Genomic DNA, 21,372 nt, shown 5'->3' on the forward strand with positions numbered 1-21,372 from the left:
TGGTTCCGGCAGATGCGTCTCAGAGAAAATACCTGAGGGGAGGGGTAAGTGTTCCGTGACCATGTTTGTGTTCAAAACCTAGCTTGTTCTTTAGATTTGTCATAACAGCTTTAACAGTTGTTATAACACATGTTTGTGTCCTAACAGTTTTTATGTCACATTTATCTCCATGATTGTTTTACCAGTTTTATTTTGTATCTCTATGCAGCACTTTACATCCATTGAGTGATTGAGTGATTGATCTCATCCAATCTGTTAGCACAGAAGAGTATTGCTGGGCCCTTTGTTGTTCTTCCTTTATTTACTACCTCTGGGTTCTGTTTTTATGAAACATGGATGTTCCTTCCATTTATATGCAGACGACACCCAGGTTTATATTCCCATTAAACGTAGCCGACCTAATTCGTTGGATCCTCTCCTAAACTGCCTAGATGAGGTTAAAATCTGGATGTCTGCAAATGTTTCACACTTCAATAATGACAAGACTGAGGTTTTTTTTTTTACTCCCAATGTGTCCAGTAGGCCATGTTCAGCTGACCTTGGTCCACTGGCCCCATTTCTGAAACCTGCAGTGATCAATCTGGGAGTCCGGCTCGACAGTGACTTGGACAAGCAAATTGGTGCTGTAACTAAAGCTAGTTTGTACCATTTAAGGAGGATTGCCAAGGTTAAACTTCTGGTCTCTATTTGTGATTTTGAGACAGTGATTCATGCATTTATTACACCACTATGCGTGCCCTTTACTGTAACTCACTGTACCTTGGTCTCCCTCAGTTTCACCTCTCCCGTCTTCAGATGGTGCAAAATGCAGCAGCACGCCTATTGATAGGTTCGAGGAAGAGGGATCACATCACCCCTATTTTAGCTTTGCTGCACTGGCTGCCTGCTGATTTTAGGGTTCAGTACAAGGTGCTTTGATTGGCTTTTAAAGCTGTCCATGGCCTTGCCCCGCAGTATCTGTGTGAGCTTTTATTTGCTCACTCCCAGTCTCGGCCACTATAGTCAGCTGACCAGCTTCTCCTGGAGGTGTCGAGAAGAAAGCAGAAGCTCAGGGGTGATAGAGCTTTCTCAGTAGCAGCCAAATCTCTTCTAAAACTCCTCTGTTCTCAGGTGCCTATAATTCAGAGTGAGATTGCATATGTCTTAGTAGCTTTTAAGTCAGTTTGAATGATTTGTTTTTATTGGTTTTTATTTTATCGATTTGGTTTTTCTATCTGGAATTCAATCGACTTCTGGATTTTCCCAGTACATCCTGGAACATGAGTGGTGCTCTGAAATTCTTCTGTGTTGTTCTCTCCTGTCTATCGTTAGCAGTAGCTAGGGCTTGCGTTGTTCTGCGTTTAGCATTACTGTTACATTGCTGATGCTGAAGCGGATTGGGACATGCATATTTAAGGGGGTGTGTCTACGTTTATGACACGCTTTACCAGCTTTTCTCAGATCTAACCTTAAATCCTTCGCCATTACAACATTACTAACCTGCATAGAAAAACAGGTGAGAAATGACACAGCCTGTTTGATCGGCTACATCAGACACAACAAGCTGTGCAAACATAACAACAATGTAAATGTGAATCTGAATTCTAGAACACCTTTAATTTACCGCGTAAGGGAAGAAAACTAAGAAAGTCAACCTACTTCCTTGTTTTATGCTGCTATTAATACATGTTTTCAATGTTTCATGTTAATCAACAGATTTTTATCTCTAACTTCAGTGCCGTGTTTAAATGCCAACAACCAATCACCATCTTCCTACATGAGATGAAACAAATATCTGAAATTTCTGTAGTGCTTCAATATCAACTCATAAATGTTACTCATGGTCACATCACTCTCATATAAAATCCCTTAGTTTGTAAATCTTGAGAAGAAACAGCCCTACCCTTATCCCTGCAGAAACACTTTTTAAAGTAAAGTAATAGTCCCGCTGTCTCTTACCCGGCCTGAACCAGAAAAAGTCCATGTCTGAGCTCCTTAACTCCGTCCAGCAGAGAGACATTCACATCCATGTACACTTCAGGGAAAAAAGACGAGTAGAGTAGAAGGAGGAGGGGAGGAAGAGAGAAGTCCAGCTGCCTTCCCGAGTAAATTCGGTGACTCATTCGGGCTCTGATCATGTCAGCAGGCAAATATGAGAGAGAGGCGATAAAGAAACGGCAGGAGAGGCGGGAAAAGAAGGTCCAGCCAAACACTGGGAGAGCGGAGTTTCTCTTATGAGGTGAGAAAAAAGGAGGAAGTCGATGTCAGGAGTGTTTTTCCTTCTTCCTCTCCCTCCCAGACACTTTTCCTCCTCCTTTCCTTTCAGCTTTTCATCATAAAAGAATCATCAAAGTGTTTCAGGAATGATCGTCAGACCTCATCTGGGAATCAGTGTTGGTAAAAAACAAGAAAAAAACTGTGGAAATCCGGTTTCTTTAATGCCGGGGGTTTGAACGTGTCACACGCAGAGCCAGAAATACAAAATAATAAATATTCCCACTGATAGTATTTCAACTGGGACCATCTGAAGTATTTATGACCATGTTCCTGCAGAAAGCTGCATAGTTAAAATGCATGTGGTCGCTAAAACCAGAACAGGACAGAACCTATGAAAGACCATCATGTGATGAGTTTCTGTGCCAGAAACCAGAAAAGAAATGGGTGGAAAGTATTCTGTATCTCTAGAAGGAAAGTTTGGATCTCGGCGTAGCGAGTCTGGTCGGAGCGCTGGAGGTCAGTCAAGAAGTAGACAGTGTGGCACCGAAACAATGAAAGCAACAGAGCTTTAGTGACTTGTAGGTATAAACAACTTTTTTCTTATTGTCATTGATCTATGAGCATTTTAGTGTGAAGTCACCTTGTTTGATCAACGCTTGGAGAGTTTTAACCACCAGGATTAAAAGAGCCAAAGTTGTGGTCGGATTTTTGCTGCACAAAATATCTGAGCATAACCTTCAATGGCAATGTCACCTGCTTCAGTAGAAAAAAGAAGACACCTAGGTGCGTACATACCCAGAAGTATGGAGGCTTCACGGGTAACGACATATCTTTTTAGTTAGTTAAAATCTGTCTTTTCTCAATGTTGGCAGATGTTATCCACTGCTTTAGTGTTTGACTTCCTGTCTGTCCCTAGCTGAGCTTGACCCATTCTCAAAGTGTCACTTCAGTTCTGTACAAAGCTTCAGCCTCAGTGGAAACGCATCCATTGACTATAATGGCGGCTGACTGCTGCTCACCACGCTTCGTGGACGTTGCGCGACGTTCAGCAGAAAGGCCTGGTTAGTCGGCAAACCTATCAACAGGCGTTTCTGCTTCCTCCACAACCCAAGAGGGTGTTGGTGAATCTTTGCATGGATCTGCTTTAGAACATCATTAAAACATCGCTGTATCAGTCCCAACAGCTGTTTGAAGTCACGTTTTCATTGTTCTTTGACGATCGTAATGTTGAACACTGTCAGTCAATATGCTCTTGAAGGCTGCACTACCCTAGGTGTTTCAGATTAAGTGACTATAAACATCATTTCATGGGTAGAAATCATCCAAAGGCCACTTGTGATCCTCATGCAACAGTTTAGTGATGAAGAAATCTGGTTGTGGAAAGTCTTCCCTTCAACCTTCTCAATGAAGCTGTAGGACCAAACAGTCATAATAAAAAATATGTGGATCATTTAAATGTAGGAATCTCTAAAATCTTGTTTTCTTTACTTCTTCCTCGTTGGACTCTATTGTCATCAGCCCAGCTCCTTTCCTTCCTCTCCCCTATATGAACTTCCTGAAAACAGAGGAGGTGATGAGACGACTGCAGCTCGTCTCACTGTTTGTGTGCATAACAGCACACACACACACACACACACACACACACACACACACACACACACACACACACACACACACACACACACACACACACACACACACACACACACACACACACACATTGTGGCACACACCTTGAAGCACCTAATTCCTACCTTTATAGAAAAGACAGCGTCTTCTTTGTTCTTCTTCAAGTGAGAGGATCTGCTCTTGGGCTCCACCCGATCTCCACCGTAGAGAACCAAAATGATTATTGCTCCACTTCTTCACCCAGCCACCTCTCAGCAGGGCACAAAACCCACAACAAAGGTGCTCAGTCACCAGCTCAAAGGCTCTACGGAAACTGGGTTTGAGGCACAGCCATGCAGGAGGGTAGCTGTTGTGTGGGAGAACTGGAGCTCAACAGGAAGTACTTCTTGGTCAGATTAAGCTTAAGGTTGTCTCAGCAGGTTGGAAACTTTTTTTTTAAACACCGGAGCAACACTTTTGATGTTTTACTGTACACGGGGTAGAAACGGGGTTGATTTGAGGGTTGCTATGCAACCAAGATAGAGTAATGGACATATTGAGGTTCTAATCAGGTCATTATGAATGTAGCAGAGAACAAAGAAAATGGGTTTTATGTGTTCTAATAATGAGGGAAATGTTTATACTGGCAGATATGGATTCACTGTTTATCCCTCGTTCAGCAGCGCAGGACTAATTACAGGGGACTGTTGGCAGAACAATTACAGACATGTAGCAGTTTGTATGCATGTTGAATTTAACTTGTAATGAGTTTCTATTAAGGAGAACCGAAAACATTGACAGAGGAACTTAATTTTATTATGGTGATAATTAACCTTTAAGTGGCGAGTCTAAGCCAGAGAAAACCCACTCATGCATGGGGAGAACGTGCTAACTCTGCAAAGAAAGGCCACAACTAAGATTCAAACCTGCAACCTACTTGCTATGAGTCAACTACGCCTCCGGTCAGCCATCCCTAACTTAACCAGAAAAAATAAGTAAGTAAAAACATTAAATTAAAATGTCTAACAATTATTTATGTATTCTTGATTTAACCAGGAAGTTCCCATTGAGATTATAACCCTCATTTTCAAGGGAGTCCTGGCCAAGAGGTGCAAAAGTTACAGTTACAGTTACAAAATGTTTCAGTTACACAGACATGTCATGCACAGAATTACAGAAGGCAGTTACAACACAGGGAATCTGTCTCAGGGTTCAGTCTGGTTTTAAATGTAATCAAGGAGATAAACACTGTTAATTCCCAGTTTTCCTGGAGCCTGCTCCATGCAGAAGAAGCAGAGTGAACGAAAGCCCTTTTGCCCAGTTTGGTGCGAGCAAACGGAACGCAAACTAACAACTTTATAAAACAAGTTTAATACAGCCGCAACTAATTATTCTTTGATTCTATCTATTTATACTATTATAATGCATTTAATACATCTTGGTGTCAAAGTGTACAAGCTTTGCCAGAATTCTCATTAACATTCATTCTAAAACTTAAAGGGGAAATGGGTATAGTTTTGGCTTCCTTTTAGCACCCCCTAGTGTCCGTTTAATGAAACCAAAAACGAAACTTATCTCCTTGCTGTGCATTCGTCTTATTCTAACAGCTGAAACATCTCTCAGCCTTCATTAGTGTCTACAGGAGTGATTCATCACAAAATAAAACAAATTAGGTGTGTTCATGATCTAAAACATGCAGGAAACGTGCTGAAAGCAGACTGCAGCTCCAGGTATGTCAGCCCAATTTTTTTCCAACAGACTGGACTGGCAGCTGACATTTTAGCGCATACTGGCTCAAGAAAATAATAAAAAATATATGAAAAAGTTGCTAAGTATCACTTTAAAAACACACAGCAATTTTTGTGGAAATTACCAATTTTTCAAACAATCCCATAAGAAATACTTTACATTTGAAGCAGACATGGGAATTTTAACTTTCCTCATTTCCTGTAGCAGCTAGGTGTGCTAATGTTAGCTTGTGCATGCCATCTCTATTTCTGTACTTCTGTGTACCAGTGCTAATGCTAACAATGTTTCTAAGCATCAAAGAGGTATTTGGACCTGAAACCTTTACTGTGCATTTTAATTCCACCCACAATTTGGAAATTGTGAAAACAGATTAACATTTGTTTATGAACAAATAATCAGCATAGTTTTAATTTAATATTTATCAAAAATATAAGTTAGTGTAAAAAAAAGTTGAGCAGAATAAAAGTACAGATGGAGTTGATGTTACTGTTGAGTTAAGCTGTTAAAGCCAACCCCCACCACCAGGTGGAGCTGCAGCATCATATGCTTGCCAGTTTGCATGCTAAAATCCCCATTTGGTTAAACATTTTATCCGTTTACATGCTACAGCGTTTTGGAAAGACTTTAGCAGATTTGTTATCGGACAGCTCTACAAGGACTTCATTTTAAAATGGGAAAATGTTGTTTTTTGTTTGTTTTTTTTTGGGGGGGGGGGGGGTTCGCAAGCACAGAAAGGAAGATGTATACTTTGTTATAAATTTATTAATTATTCTAGCTAAATTCTATCTCCACAAATGCAAGTATAGTAACCAAAAACCTAATTTCAAACACTATAATAGTGACACTCTATCTAACATAAAGTTGATTAGTGGATCACTAAAAAAAAAAAGAAGCTTTAAAAACTATAACTATTTGCACTACCTACAACTTATATGAATGTGTGTAACATTTCTGTAGTGCACCCCCTGGCATATGTTTCATGTTCTTTGTTCAATTTTGTACGCAATTTGTTTGTATACTCATCACCTTGTTCAATAAAGTTTTGGAAAAACAAAAAAATGGTTAAAGCTTTTATTTATGAAAGCTGTAACTCAACAACCATGAAAGCAATCGTTATGACATGCTTCTTTAACTTTACCCATCCAATTCAGTAACTTGGTATTTTTCTTTATAATAAAGTGGTGCAGAAGGACAAATGTGCAAACAAAAAGGCTTTACGTGAGACACAGGCGTCATTTTAACCGGGGACGCCGGGGACATGTCCCCGGCAAAATTTGTGATTGGCAGCTGTGTGCCCCCCCCCTTCAAAAAAGCCTGCTGATGAGGATTTTTGTTTTACCAGCTCAGATCTTATACCAGGGGTCGGCAACCTGTTCCCATCAAAGAGCCATTATTACCCGTTTCCCACAGTAAAGAAAACACCGCAGCAGCCGCGGCGTTGTGGGCGGGGCCTACCCTCAGACAGCAGAGAGCTGCTCACAACAGGTGACAGCAGCCGGTACCGGTCGCTCGCATGGGCGTCGCACCCGTGGGGGATGGGGGGGATGCAACACCCACACTTTTCTTATTGAGATCATTCAACACCCACACTTTTGGCGTCGCACCAGTGGGGGATTCAACACCCACACTTTTCCAGCTGTTTTGCTCACCTCCACACCAGTCTGGTTTCTTTACGTCGCACTCACTCTGTTTGCCTCATCTCCTTCTTCACCTCCCGCTTCTGACAGCCGATGTCGGGTTTCCAGGAGAGCAGGAGAGGGAGGGACGGAAGAGCTCGACTGAATTCCTAATTTTACATCTTGACATTAGCTGTACAAAGTCTGAGTTTGATGAAGTGAAGAACAACAATTTACAGAGGTTTATGACAGGCGCGGCGCCAGGTTTTAATTTTTGGGTGGGCCAAGGTAATTTTGTACGAACCTTAATAAGCAGTGACTTAGTGAAGCAGGCAGGTCGCGCTAGAAAATTTCGTTTAAAAAGATGTCATAAATGTGTTCCCCCGTCCTTTTTATTTCTAAAATATGAAGTAAAAACTCACAATTTAATTTTCATTCATTTGTCATTAATATGTAGTCTACACCCGTGCGTTAAGTGGACCATCTTCCAGTAAAAGCAAAGCGTCCAGCCCACCTCTCCAAATGCGTAAAAATGTGCACCACAGCCGTTAGGCGCGCCGCGCGCACCATCAGCTACGTCAGCCCAGACAAGAGCAGAGCAACTAGAGAAAGAATAGAGGATCATTGTGTCTGGATGTGGATGGAGATTACATTTTACAGCAGCCTGATCATCATTTAAATACGTAACCATCACCTGCCTTCTAGTCCACGCTATCAGCACTATTTTAATTAGTGTGTGTGTGTGTGTGTGTGTGTGTGTGTGTGTGTGTGTGTGTGTGTGTGTGTGTGTGTGTGTGTGTGTGTGTGTGTTTTCCACTTCAAACACTGGTCTAACCAACCAGACCAGCGTGTCCAGTAACATATTAATGTTACAATTAAACAGTTTCACTTCATGTAGACTAGGAACATTTCACCTGCCGTGGCCCGACCGCTTCTGCTTCACTTAAACTTTGTGCGTGATCAAATGTCTCTACAGGAGCTTTCTGAGCTGAAGAGGATATTCTGCCTCAGACTGGATGTGTCATGCGTCTCCATATTAGAGACGGGAACAAGCGCTGTTCAGCCAAAGTTTCATAATTTCATAAAAAGAACATTTTTCCAAGTGACACATCCCTCAGAGAGACCAGCTTTCCAGACCGCTTCAGTGGGAGGAAATCTTATCGCATGCACCGTGGTTCTGCGCTGCGAACCCCTCTACAGATCTTCAGCCCACTGTCCACTGTGGGCGCTCCTAGCCGCGCTGAACACAGTGTCCAGTATAAAGCTCTGATGTTCTGATAGGAATCAAGTTACCTCTGAGATGTGCGTATTAAAATGTCAGCTCATCCATGCGTATCAGTGTGCGTCGGGGTAATTCTTTCAAAACAACCAACATCCTTGAGTTTATCCGTCAAAATAAACAGTCAAATGGAAATATCTGTAACCTGTCGTTTAACTGTTTTGCCTTCTTGTGAAGATTGTTGCAAAGAGAAACAATTAAACTTGATTAACCCCAGAGCCATGCACACTGCGCTGTACTTCGTGACTGTAAAATGAGGGGAAAACGATTTAATCGGATCCTTTTCTTTTCAACATGGTTTAATGTAAAGTTTCATTCAGTACAAACTTTAGTTACACCAATCTAACGAGACAGAGCCTGGATTTGTATTCTGAACAGTTTAAACATGTTTAAACGGAGACATGTGTGACGCGTCTAAAATTCGCACCTGCTCAACTATTATGGAAATTAAACTAACAAGATGAATAACATGAACTTATTTTAGGCACAGACAACATCCCCCACACTTATGAAAAGCTTGCAACGCGCCTGGTTGCTCGTGTACGTCAAAGTTATCTTTCATAAGAAGATAATCAATAAAACGATTTATATAAAATGGATCCAGAAGTTGTAGCCCGTCTCTGCCTACAATATTTGGTATTTTTCACCCTGTTGGTAGTTTTACTGAGCAGGTGCCACTTTTGTCAAACGTTTCTTTTTAAAACACGTTTAGACTGTTCAGAATACAAATCCAGGCTCTGTCACGTTTGATTGTTGTAATTAAACTTTGTAGGTGGGGAAGGTCAGAAAAGGATGCGATCATTTTGTTTTTCCCTCATTTACAGTGACGGAGATAACGGCGCAGTGCGCCTGGCTCTGGTGTTAATCAAGTTAAATTTGTAACAATTTTCACAAGAAAACAGAACAGTAAAAAGCAGGGCTTGTGTTGACCGGACAGTTCCCGTATTTGGCCATTTATTTTGACGGAGAAAGAATAGAAAGAATTACCCCGACGCAAGCAGACAAACTGACATTTTATTCCACTTAAATCACTCAAGAAAAGATTCCCATCTGAGCTGGACATTGCTCAGCGCAGCTCACTGTCAGCGTGTACTACATAAGGTACACAGCTAGCTGAATTTGTGGAGATTGGCTTGGAGCGCATCGCAGAACCAGAGCGCATGTGGAAGGTTCCTCCCACTGAAGCGAGTGTTTTCCAAACCCTGTCTCTCAGAGAGACTTGTCACTTAAAAAATGTTCCCTGATTATGAAACTTTGGCTGAATAGCGCTTGTTCCTGTCTCCAATGTGGCGACGCATCCAGGAGCCGTCTGAGGAGAATCCCAGAATCTGACATCCTCTTCAGCTCAGGAAGCGCCTATGATTACGCACAAGCGTGACGCGTCAACCCGGTCTCACAGTAAGACCGGGTTGGGCCTGTTCAGGTTTACGCAGACAATCTTTACATTTAGAATTAGCATACAGATGTAAAATTAATGCAGTAAAATATAAAGCATTTTATTCAAATATCCATTCATTATTTTACAAGCACAGAGAGTCACATCAGATGGATGGAAGAGCCGCATGCGGCTCCAGAGCCGCAGATTGCCGACCCCTGAGCTAGCCTACTTTATTGTCCCCAGCAATTTTTAAACCCCACTCAAGTGTATGGTTATTGTCCCCAGCAATTCTGAAAACAAACTGACGCCCTTGATGTGAGATAAGGTGCAAACTCTTGTCCAGTGGGAGTCTAATCTAATCTGCTAGTCTGACTTTTGTAGGTGTGACATGTAGCTGCTCATTATTAGTATTAGTACTGTAGTTTGCTGTCATAACCAAGTGAAACTTGAACATGCAGATATTATCTCATTATACAATTACTTTTAGACTACGTGTTTCACAACTCAAAAGTAACTCAAATAACTGAGACCCAAATATGATAAAAAACCACAGATCAGATTGTAAAATAGATATTAGATGGCCTGGAACCATCTATAACAGGGGTGTCAAACTCATTTTAGCTCAGGGGCCACATTGCGAGAAATCTAGTCCCAAGTGGGCCGGCCCGCTAAATTAAAAACAACTTCAGATTGTTTTCTTTTATTTAATACAATCAATATAAAACAAGGCTGGAGCCTGAGGACAGTGTATCAAAAATAGTACAAGTACAACACCTGAAGTGTAATTGAAATGTGAAAAAAACAAAAAAATCAATAAATAAATAAAAAATTCCTTAGTGATTCAAAGAGCTTACAGATCACATGGCTAGATCAGTTTCATGCAACACTTAAAGTATATTTGACTCATTTTACTTTACATCTTTTAGCTTTCACCAGCACATCAATATCAGAAGTCACATCCTGAGTGGCGGCCAACTTCAGGATGTGACTCAAGTTCTTGTGTGAGCCTTGAGCGCAGCTTTGTTTTATTTATACTCATTACAGAGAAAACTTGCTCACAAAAATAAGTTTATTTTCACTCTACATTGTAAAGTATGAAAATAAAGTTTACACAACCATCTCGCGGGCCGGATCCGGCCCGCAGGCCGCATATTTGACACCCCTGCTTTAGAACATTTATTTTTGGCCTGATCTGCTCATTTGCCCGTAGGTCGACTCTTTATCAAATATGAAAATCTTGTCCAAAACTCGCCTAAAATAAAAACAGGGTCATAATCTTTACAATTTTTCAAAACAAAAACTATTTATTGTTTTTACGGTAGAAAGCAGCAGCGAGACACCCACCATGCTGCAGGCCGATCAGTAGGCAGAAAACACACTCTGTGATGAATGAATGGCCCTATACATCTACACACACTCGCCTGGTCGTGGCGGAGCACCGACCAGCAATCAGCTGACCTACGTTAACACCTGTATAGTTGCTATGGCAACAGCCCCCACTCCCCTCTTGGCTGCTTGCACTACCAAGCAGCTGTTTCCTGTCTCTTCTTCTGCTCCTTATCCTTCGTTCTCCCTCTGTAGCCCCCATCATCTCTCCTTCATCTCTATCGCTCCGCATCTCCCTCCTCTCGTCTCGCGTCTCTCCTCGGGTCTCTCGTGGAGCCCTCCTTTCTCACCTCCATCCAATTATCTCCACTCACACACACACACACACACACACACACAGCTTCTGCTTCTCTCCTTCCTTTGGTGCAGGATGCTGAACATGACATCACTGGTGTGAGACAATGTGAATGAACATGTCTGGTGTGTGCTGGCATGGTAGGACATGACTCATTCTATTAGGAAGTAAATGATGATGATGGTAAGAAAGTCATGCCATCATTTGACCACAAGGTGTCTCACTCAACATCTCACATCTCTGCAAACGCATTCAAATCCAACTAGAGATGTTTTGATAACGACTTCGTTGACTCCAATATCAAATCTCTTCTGGATTTGAGCCACCAGAACTTAAGGTGCAAATCAAGGTTAAGGTTTTCAACCTGTTTGCGTGAATCTCAGAGCCTCGCGCTCGTGTACATGACGAAAAATGTGCAAGAAAAAAAGGTTCTCTCAAATGACTCAAAAATGCCTTGAATGTGTCTCAAATCCATCTCAAACCCATCCTAGCCACCTCCTTGGTGACAATGCAGCAGTTTTGGCGGTAGCAACACTTAATCGAGTTTCCATGAATCATGAGTACAACAGATGTTAGAAAGCCTCTTATTGGCATTGGTTGCAAACAAAAATGAGGATCCAGTGTTATAAATCCTGCAATGGACCCAACCACCGTCCAACATGCCACTCAAGGGAAAAGAGAGCCAAAGCACGGGGATGAGTTGTTGTCCCTCAAGTTCTCAAGACCTTGAAGATAGATTTAGTGACTGTTGTGCCTGAGGAGGACTCAGAGGCTTCTCCCAAAAGCAGGAATGGACACTGAGATATGTTGCTGAAACACCAACTGAATTAGGCATTTTAGAGTGGCCCTTGGTTTAGGCCAGTGATCCCCGACTCCCATTTCCGAGTAGGGCCGGTATCCAGCAGGTCCTACCATCTTCTACTTCAGCACACCTGATTTTAATCAGCAGCTGATTAACAGGCTTCTGCAGAGCCTGAAGAGTTGCAGGTGAACCATAAGTGTGTTGGATGAGGGAAACAACTCAAACATGCTGGATACCAGCCCTCGGGGAAAGGAGTTGACGATCCCTGGTTTAGGCTGAGCTTGGGCTATCATGACAGGGTTAGCTCATCAGTCCTGAAAGATGTAAACTCTGATATCTAAAACTGCTAAAATAATTATTATTTACAACTTTAACACAAAAAAACACCTGAAAATTAGTACAAATCATCCCTGCTGGTTTATAATTGACTCTTAGCCTTTAAGCTTCGTATCTAGACCACTAACTTAGTCTGTGAAAGCTCTCATCTAAACATCATCTAAGTCAGCTGTGTGCATGTACGACGGGGAGGGTGCAACAGATGGTTAAACACATTTCTTGTGTCAGTGATTCCTTGCAGTCCTCGTATTACGGTAAGCAGCTCTAGTTGCATCCTGTCTCACCAACTCTCCAGTCAATATCAGAGTTGAAAGTCCTCCACCTACTGGGAACCAGCACTGCTGTTTTTCTGCTGAGTACAAACAACCTCTGACCATAAGCATCACTCCTGCATCCTGTCCTCTGTTGCATCCTCATCGTAGTAATGCTGATGAATGAATGTGCCTTTGGATGCCGATGGAAGCCAAGGTCAAACGAATCAGGAAGCATCTCTCGAGCTGATTACAGCAGCGTGGCAGGTGTGCTGGTTTGTCTTAGAGCCAACATGCATGCTGCACACTTGCATCCTCGTGGGGACAAACAGCTGTGTGTGTGTGTGTGTGTGTGTGTGTGTGTGTGTGTGTGTGTGTGTGTGTGTGTGTGTGCGTGTGTGTGTGTGTGTGTGCGTGCGTGTGTGTGTGTGTGCGTGCGTGCGTGCGTGCGTGCACCGTGCGTGGTTGCTATTCCTCTCCACAAAAACTGCTCTTTTTCTCTCCGATTTCTCTTCCTTACCCCCTGCTTCCCCCGATCTCCCTCAACACTCCCCTTCTCCTCATCCCATTCTCCAAGAGGAAGACCTCAGAGATAATTACAGAACCCACTTGTGATTCTGTCCAGCAGTCGCACATGCGCACGAGACTCCACGGCATGGCAAAGATTTGTATCCTTCGAAACCGCAGGCTTCTGAGCACACATTCAGCCGAGCAGCAGCGGTGAATCAAAACACACACACACATGTTCTTTTCACACGCCGAGAGGTAAACGACCAATTGACCCACTTCATTCAAACCTGGCAACCAAGACAAAGCCCAGCTAAAGGAGAGACGGGACCTAACAGCATATAAGATGTTTTAGACTGGGGGAAAGTCCTGGATCGATCGGAGATGAGTGGATGGATGGGCGGATGACTCCAACTGATGAAGGAAAAAACTACAGAAGAATGGAAAGATATGGATTTTTAGTAAAGAGATGAAAGCACACATGGATTGAACAATGACTTTGGTGGAAACAGATGGATAATGAGCTTTGGGAAGGTGGTAAAACTGGAAAATAGGTGGATCAAATGTAATGAAACACATAAATGATCTTTAGTATAAAAAGAATGACGAGTGGCTCAGCAATGGTAGTTATACCAGTAGAGTGAACGAATGGGAATACTGGGTATTGGGGAGAAGGATATTAGAAAATACTGGTGATTTTGGTATTATAGGGGTTTAAGGAATGTTGGAAGTATTGGGAATTGTTAGTATTGGAAATATTGGAACTACTGCCAATAATGAGTACATCAGAATGTCGGATTTGTGCCATATTGGATACTGGCAACATCGGGTATCTGGAATTTTGCCATTTTTCCATTTGTCTATTGATATAAACGCTGTTTGTAAAATTGCATAGTAGCAGAATAAAAGGGGAGCAAATGGGATGAGCAGAAGGAGGAATTTAAGGAAAGAAGGAACCAAATAGATAACCCATGAAAACAAACTGATGACAAAATGTGAAAGATGGATGGAATGAAGGTTGATCCTTAGGTTGTCGGGGAGGGGACACATAAGTAACTGGGAATAAAGAGGGATAGACAAAATTGGAACTGGACCTCCAGCAGAACAAAGGTGTGCTGCAGACAGATGAATGAGCAGAGAGCATGTGTGCAGAAAGGATGGACAGACAGAAAAGCTGCATGAACAGATGAGCAGAAATACATGATTATGTATGAATGTGAGATAAATCAGGTAAATATGGAAACATGAGATTAAATCCATGCATGAATGGACAGATGGAGGAGACAAAATAAAACATCTGACTCACATTTGGAAAAATGTCAAAAAAACAAGAGATAAGGGAATAAAGTACCTGTTGCAGATTTGGGTCTGTGTCTTCCTTTGGGCCGTCTTTGGGAATTGCCCATACTATTCTTCCTGTCCCAAAACATCACCGCCTCATTCCACCAGGACACACACACACACACGCACACACACACACTGACCGACAGACAGACAGAAAGACTGACGGACTGTTGGTGTCCTCTGCGACTGCAGTTCAATCAATGAGAAGCTGGTCGGAGCATCGTAGATGGTCTGGGCACGTGTGTGATGTGTAAGTGTGTGAGCTCGGCATGCGACTGCTGATGAGTTTGTGTGCGTGTGTGTGAGGGAGAGAGGGAGAGAGGGAGAGAGAGAGAGAGAGTTCTGCTGCTACGTGAGCTGTTGACAGAACAAGCGGCACAAGTGTGGAAGCATTTGTGTGTGTGTGTGTGTGTGTGTGTGTGTGTGTGTGTGTGTGTGTGTGTGTGTGTGTGTGTGTGTGTGTGTGTGTGTGTGTGTGTGTGTGTGTGTGTGTGTGTGTGTGTGTGTGTGTTTGGGAGAGGGAGAGACAGAGAGAGCATTGCTTTGTGCTGATTAGCTCCCAGCCAGTTGAATTCAGCCACTGCTGTCCAATTCATAAAGAGACAGGCTGAGCACAGCCAATCAGGAGCCAGAGACTGGGAGAGGGAGAGACACGGGAGATGAGGATAATCAGGTGGAGGAAGAAGCAAGGCGTGGGGTTTGTCACGGAAAAGGTGAAAAATGCCAGAAAACAACAAAGAAGAGCTGCAGAGGACAGATGTCACCCTTCAGCCAGAAGAAATTCTTCAGCATTTACTTTCATCTGCTCGACGTTCTAGAACCAGCTTTGTCATGTCTACATTCACGATGCTGTAAATGTTTGAAAAGGGTGATTCCAGAAAGTAAACTGTGATGAAGCATTGAGTTTACAGAAACCCTTTGCCATTCCAGAAGCTGAGGATGTCTATCACCATGGCAACAGACTCAGGTTTTGTCAACAAGCCCCGATTGTCTTAGCCTGACAATTATAGACCCATAGTCAATACACCCTATGCACGACAGCAAGTGCTAGTTCTGGTTGATGAACTCCGGAGAGCAGTGGTACTTCCTGTCCCCTTCACAGAGATGTCAACATGGCCGGTGCATGCAGTGAACTGTACTTTTCCAGGTCCCCAGGATATTTGCAGAAATTTTCAACATTGATGTTCATCATATTGTCGACACTTTTTCATCTGCTCCACAAAGCAAACAAGAAAAGGGATTCAAATTGTACATATCCCAGTATATGCATTACTATGTAGGTGAGTACACAACGCGGTTGTGCTAGCTAGTGCAAACTTGACTAAAAGGGGCATGAGTCTGAAGTCTGTGAAATATCCATCTAAGATTGGTGTATATCCATAATGGGAGCAATTGTGGCAGCAGTGCATCCTCTAAATGAGGCATTATCTGCCATTAAAATCTTCAGTTCCCAGTGATTTGGTATGAATCACTTGCACTATTCCCGTTAGTTCGGAGAGTCTCGGACATGCTTTGTTGTTGTTATCCGGAGTCTTTTACAGACGTTTAGTGAAATTAGCCAGCAGAGATTTCAGTGATATTCTCTCATTTACCACATATTTTTGTAAGCATAATACTAGCCAGAAATAACTAACCTAACTAACCCAGAAATTAGCATTTTTTCAGCTCTATTAGGGCATATTTCACGAACGTTAGTTTTGAAGGCGGAGTATCAGATTCCTTTGAACGCAACCTTATCCACCATGTAAAATGACCAGTATGCACACATTACAAGTGGCTGTTCCACTCCCGTTGCTGTCTCTCTCCTGAGGAGACATGCTAGCTTTGCGTTAGCCTGCTAGCTAATAGCTACATGCAGGGGCTGCCAACTTTCACGCATTGAGCATGAGACACACACATTTGACAGTCGTCCCATGCATTCATGCCACACTTCCAATTTCAAATAAATCCAGGGACCCTTTTTCCGATAGACAACGGAGGTACGTGACACGAGCGAGGAAGTGTGGTGGTTCTGTGAGACAGACAACCGGATGGTCTAAAGAGCAATCTAAAACAGGCAAGACACTGACTACTCATACTTTCCACATAAACCCTGGCTGATCCCATGAATATCAGCATGAGCCACAGACAAACGCATTCCCCCAAACACCTAAACGACACCCAAAAGCTGTAGGTCACACATTATGATGTGAATACAGACCGCGTCAGTACAGAGAGGAATGCGGGATGATAAGAATGATGGAGAGATTTGAAGGAAAAAAGATAAATGTGTCTTGTCAGACAGAGAAATGAATAAATGAGCATGGTGAAGCAGGGTCGGTCCAGACAGAGGGAGAGAAATTGAAAGTGAAGTGAGCTGTGCAGAACTCAGATTGTGAGGGTGAAGGAGAAAATGAGAGAAATGGGGAGAATACCAAATGAGAACCAGAGAGGAGAAGATTCCCTTCCCCTTCTCCTTCACCTTTCCCCCATCTGAATCGAGGTAGTACACCTATGTACTGAACCACAGGTGACCCACATGAACACTCTTTAGGACACTGTTAGGGTACATCGTTAGGGGCATGGACCCTAACAACATTTCCCATTGGCTGTTGATGCAGATCAACACTTTTAAGATGACAAGCTAACGGCTAACCCACACTTAGCCAAGACTCAAGTGGATTGTTGCTGTCTTTAAAAAATCCAAACCCCCGGCATATCATAGCAGTTCATGCCAACACTGATTCGTCAATATTTTCATTCCCACAGTTATTTACTACCAACTCTCTGGTAATTAGCAGAATAAATTAGCTTAGTAATGCTGCTGCTCAGAACTGCACAACAGTTATGCTGAAATATGTGTGAAAGGTAGGTTTTACAGTGGCATAAATGTTTTAAACTTGGTTTTATGAATGTTTTTGAGGTTGAGGTTTTAGGGATAAAATAACTCTGGATTTAATGTTTCATCAGATATAATCTTTGTTTCTCCAAACCGAGGCTATTCAAACAACAGGCAAGACACAATTTAAGGTTCTTTTTTGAAACACAGGAAAGATGTTTTTAACCTTGCTGACAGTTTCGATGACTCCTACGGTCTTCATCAGAGCTAGCCGCTAATGTCGGCACCACTTCCTTCTCCGTTTATCTGCAGGCAGCAGAAGACGTGTCGCCCTCTGCTGCCCGCGCTCTCCTGTAGCCACGTTTACATGCGCATATTTAATCGGATTGAATGCCCATTCAGATTGAAAATTCTGCATGTAAACATGTCAATCAGAATATTCTGATCCGATTCGGCCCAATCGGATTGAAATTTCAATCCGATTGAGAGAGGTGGTTTATTCCGTTCTTCATTCCGATTGACGTGCATGTACACAGCCATTCGGATTGTTGGGGTAAAATAATGCCCACTGCGCATGTGTGCAACAGCCAGCGGGCCTCTCCGCTGTCATTTGGACTGCCTGACTTCAAAAATGACGGTGTAATTAACGAGCGGCGGCTTTTAAATCCGACAACAAGCCGTCCCGTTTCAGTAATATTTAATTCAGAACTTGCATTTTGTGGAAGTAAAATAAAAATCTGATTATTGCACAAATCATTCGACAAAGATGTTCAAATCTTTACTGGAAATACGCAGGTTTATCGTGGGGGTTGCAGCGCACGGATCCCCGTTTCTGTCAGCTTTGAACACAGCAGCTTCTGCAGCAGGTGATGGAGACACGCTTGTAAAGAACACAGGATAATCTGGGTTTTACAGACCTGATTGGAGGCTGATGTTGGGTAGGAAAACGTCATCGATTAAATACTCTGGACGACAGTAAAGTCCGTGTTCGTTAAAAGCACGTAAACGCAGATGACCTGAGATGCGGTTCGTTAATGATGAACACAGGCTTCTAAACTTTCTGAACATCTTCTGTTATTTTGTTTGAACAGATTTTTCTCAACAGTTTCAGCTGATCGTCACATGTTATTAATAACAAGCCACAACAGAGCTCAGTAATAAAACATGAGGCTAACCCCCCCACCCCCCGTCCCCGCTCTGTGGCGCAGCGCAGCGCAACAGCTGTCAATTCAGACCTGCGGACCAGCTGATCAAGAGGCAGACATAACCCTCCCTTATTTTAATCAACAATAAAATGCAGCAAAGCATATATCTGCAGTTATTCACTGAAGAAAACGTAACTTCTATGAGCTAAATAAAAATATTAAATTGAATAAATGGATCAGGAAAGCAGGAAGAATAGTTATTTCTGTTTTTACATTTTTCTTTTCGTTTCATGGCGTTTGTTTACAATTTTTCTTTCGTGAAAGGCAACTCTGCGCATGCTCAACCTATTTAATCGGATTAAATGCTTGGTGCATATGTACGCACGGCATGATCGGATCATTTCAGTTCGTGTCCATGTGAACAGAGATTCGGAAATTCTGATCAACCAAGATTTCAATCGGATTGAGGAAATTTGCCACATGAAAACGCAGCGACAGTGACACAGTCCCATGCGTGATCCAATGTGTAGACTCCACCGTCTCTGTTCATGGTTCCGCGCTCACGTCTCCTTATTGCTATGGCTTCCTTAATCCATCTTTGATATTTCTGTTGTTGGGTGGTTATGATCCTTGTTCTGTCCCAGTCCGTTATGTGCTTTTCCCTTGTGCAGTGGTCTGTTACGGCTGATTTCTTTATTGTGCTTTCTGCTTCTTGCTTCGCTGCTCTGGTGTGTCTTCGGCTTGTTTCTTTCTCACACTTCTCTCTATGTTCTGTTGTTCTCGTGTTGAGTTGGCATCTGGTATCTCCTATGTATGTTTGAATGCAGAGTTTACATGGTATTTCATAAATGACTCCACACTTATGTCCTGCTGATATCTTGTCCTGTGGTTGTAGCAGTCTTTTTCTAACTGTTGTGTATGTTTTTGTTGGTGTGTTTATGTGTTTTTCATTGTTGCTATTATGTGTTTTCTGTAACGCCTTTCATGTATGGAAGAGTTATCACTGATTTTGGTTCTTGTTTTTTGTTTTGGTTGTTCTTTTCTTTCTGTTGTTGTTTGTTTTTTTCCGGTGTTCATTGCCCATGTCGGGTATCCGCAGGTCTTTAAAGCATTTTGTATATGTTGGTCCTCTTGTTTACGATCTCGTTCTTCTGTTATTGTGTTTGCTTGGTGGTATAATGTTCTGATCACTAACAACGCATGTATAGTAGGGTGTTCTGATTACCAATAAATATTGGTCTGTGTGTGTTGGTTTCCTGTATGTGTTTATGTTACAGCTGGAGGGTCTCGTCTCTTTGTCTGTTTATTTTCATGTCCATGAATGCTATGCTGCCTTACTAGATGGATTAAGGAGGCCATAGAAATACAGAGACGTGGGCACAGAACCATGAACAGAGACAAGAGGGTCTACTTGTTAGATCATGCATGGAACTGTGTTATCGGTGAGGAGGGCGCGGGCAGCAGAGGGCGACACCGTCCTCTGCTGCCTGCGGATAAACGGGGAGAAAGTGGCGCCGCCTTTAGCGGCTAGCTCTGATGAAGATTGCAGGAGTGATCAAAACTGTCAGCAAGGTTAAAAAAAACTTTTTCTGTGTTTAAAAAAACAATACCTAAAAATGCATTCAGAAGAAAAACAGAAAGAATATACAAAAGATGAACAGGTAAGATAATTCTGTGGCCCTTTCCCTTTGAATTAAATAATTGACTAAGAAGGTTTCTATGATGAAAACCATATAAATCACATCTGTTTGGTGAGAACACACATTATTGAGCACTCATCAATTATTGCCTCCACCATTTTTTAGTTAATTTGTGAGATTGCGTAGTGGCATTTTGTCCTATAATCTGCTCCCTCGTGTTATAATGTACCTACCACTCTACATGTTCTCGTTTATCTAGCTACCTCTCATTAGTGTGACTGAATTTGGAGTATTTTATTGCCAAGATGATCTTTTTTCCAGATCCCAATCAAAAAATAATAACTAGATTCTGATATGTTCTTTAGACAGCACACATATGCTAGTTCATTAGCAGTTATTCCCATCCAGTCCAGTGGGCAGAAGAGTTAGTGCTGCCAACTTAGCAAGTTTACCATTATATTTAGAGTTTTCGGACCCTTTCAGTGACTCTTTCTCCAAAAATGATGAACCAGCAAAGATTTTATCAATTTTTCTGGAGCTATTGGGAGGTTTTTGAGACCTTCATGAAAGCAATTTCTCAACTGGCTACATGAGCTTCATTGAACCTCTCCCAGATCATTTAGCACTCACAGGCAGCCCAGTCAGAGAGAGTCAGGCTTGAGTCCTATCAGTTGTTGGAACATGTAATGAAAAGAAAGGTAGATTTATTTAGCCCTGATTCAGCACAAGACCCATGTTCCCAGTTAGCACAGACAGTTGGAAAGAGTGAAAATGACAAGCTCCACTCAGTAAGCGTTGGTGTGTTTGATCTACAGTTTCAATCTTAAATGTGATTAGCCTAAATACATTCAAGGTTTCTACACATAAACAGATGGGTCTAGATAAAAACTTTAAAGAAGCTCTAAAATACAGACATTTTATGAAAGAAATCATTCATTTAGTTGTTTTTGGACCTTTAACCTAGATTAGACTTAGACTTTTGAGTAGTTCCTGTTTTACACTGATGTTTCATCATCTTTCAG

At 42.2% G+C, this 21,372-nt stretch overlaps 1 protein-coding gene across 3 annotated transcripts in view; it reads right to left on the minus strand.

Moving 5' to 3' along the window:
• The window catches only part of nhsl2 (NHS-like 2), a 215,538-nt gene that overhangs the window by 87,653 nt on the left and 106,513 nt on the right, over positions 1–21,372 (minus strand). The window contains exon 1 of one of the 3 annotated variants that reach the window (XM_070547985.1): positions 14,755–18,762. The exons of 1 other annotated variant lie outside the window; for it this stretch is intronic. In XM_070547985.1, the coding sequence (XP_070404086.1) occupies positions 14,755–14,833 (79 nt within the window). In that variant the 5' untranslated portion in view covers positions 14,834–18,762. Of the gene's footprint in view, positions 1–1,938; positions 3,884–14,754; positions 18,763–21,372 lie in introns of those variants that run through there. One more of the 3 variants, XM_070547986.1, reaches the window with a different exon arrangement.

The sequence above is a fragment of the Nothobranchius furzeri genome, chromosome 2, assembly GCF_043380555.1.
Source record: "Nothobranchius furzeri strain GRZ-AD chromosome 2, NfurGRZ-RIMD1, whole genome shotgun sequence".
Taxonomy (NCBI): domain Eukaryota; kingdom Metazoa; phylum Chordata; class Actinopteri; order Cyprinodontiformes; family Nothobranchiidae; genus Nothobranchius; species Nothobranchius furzeri.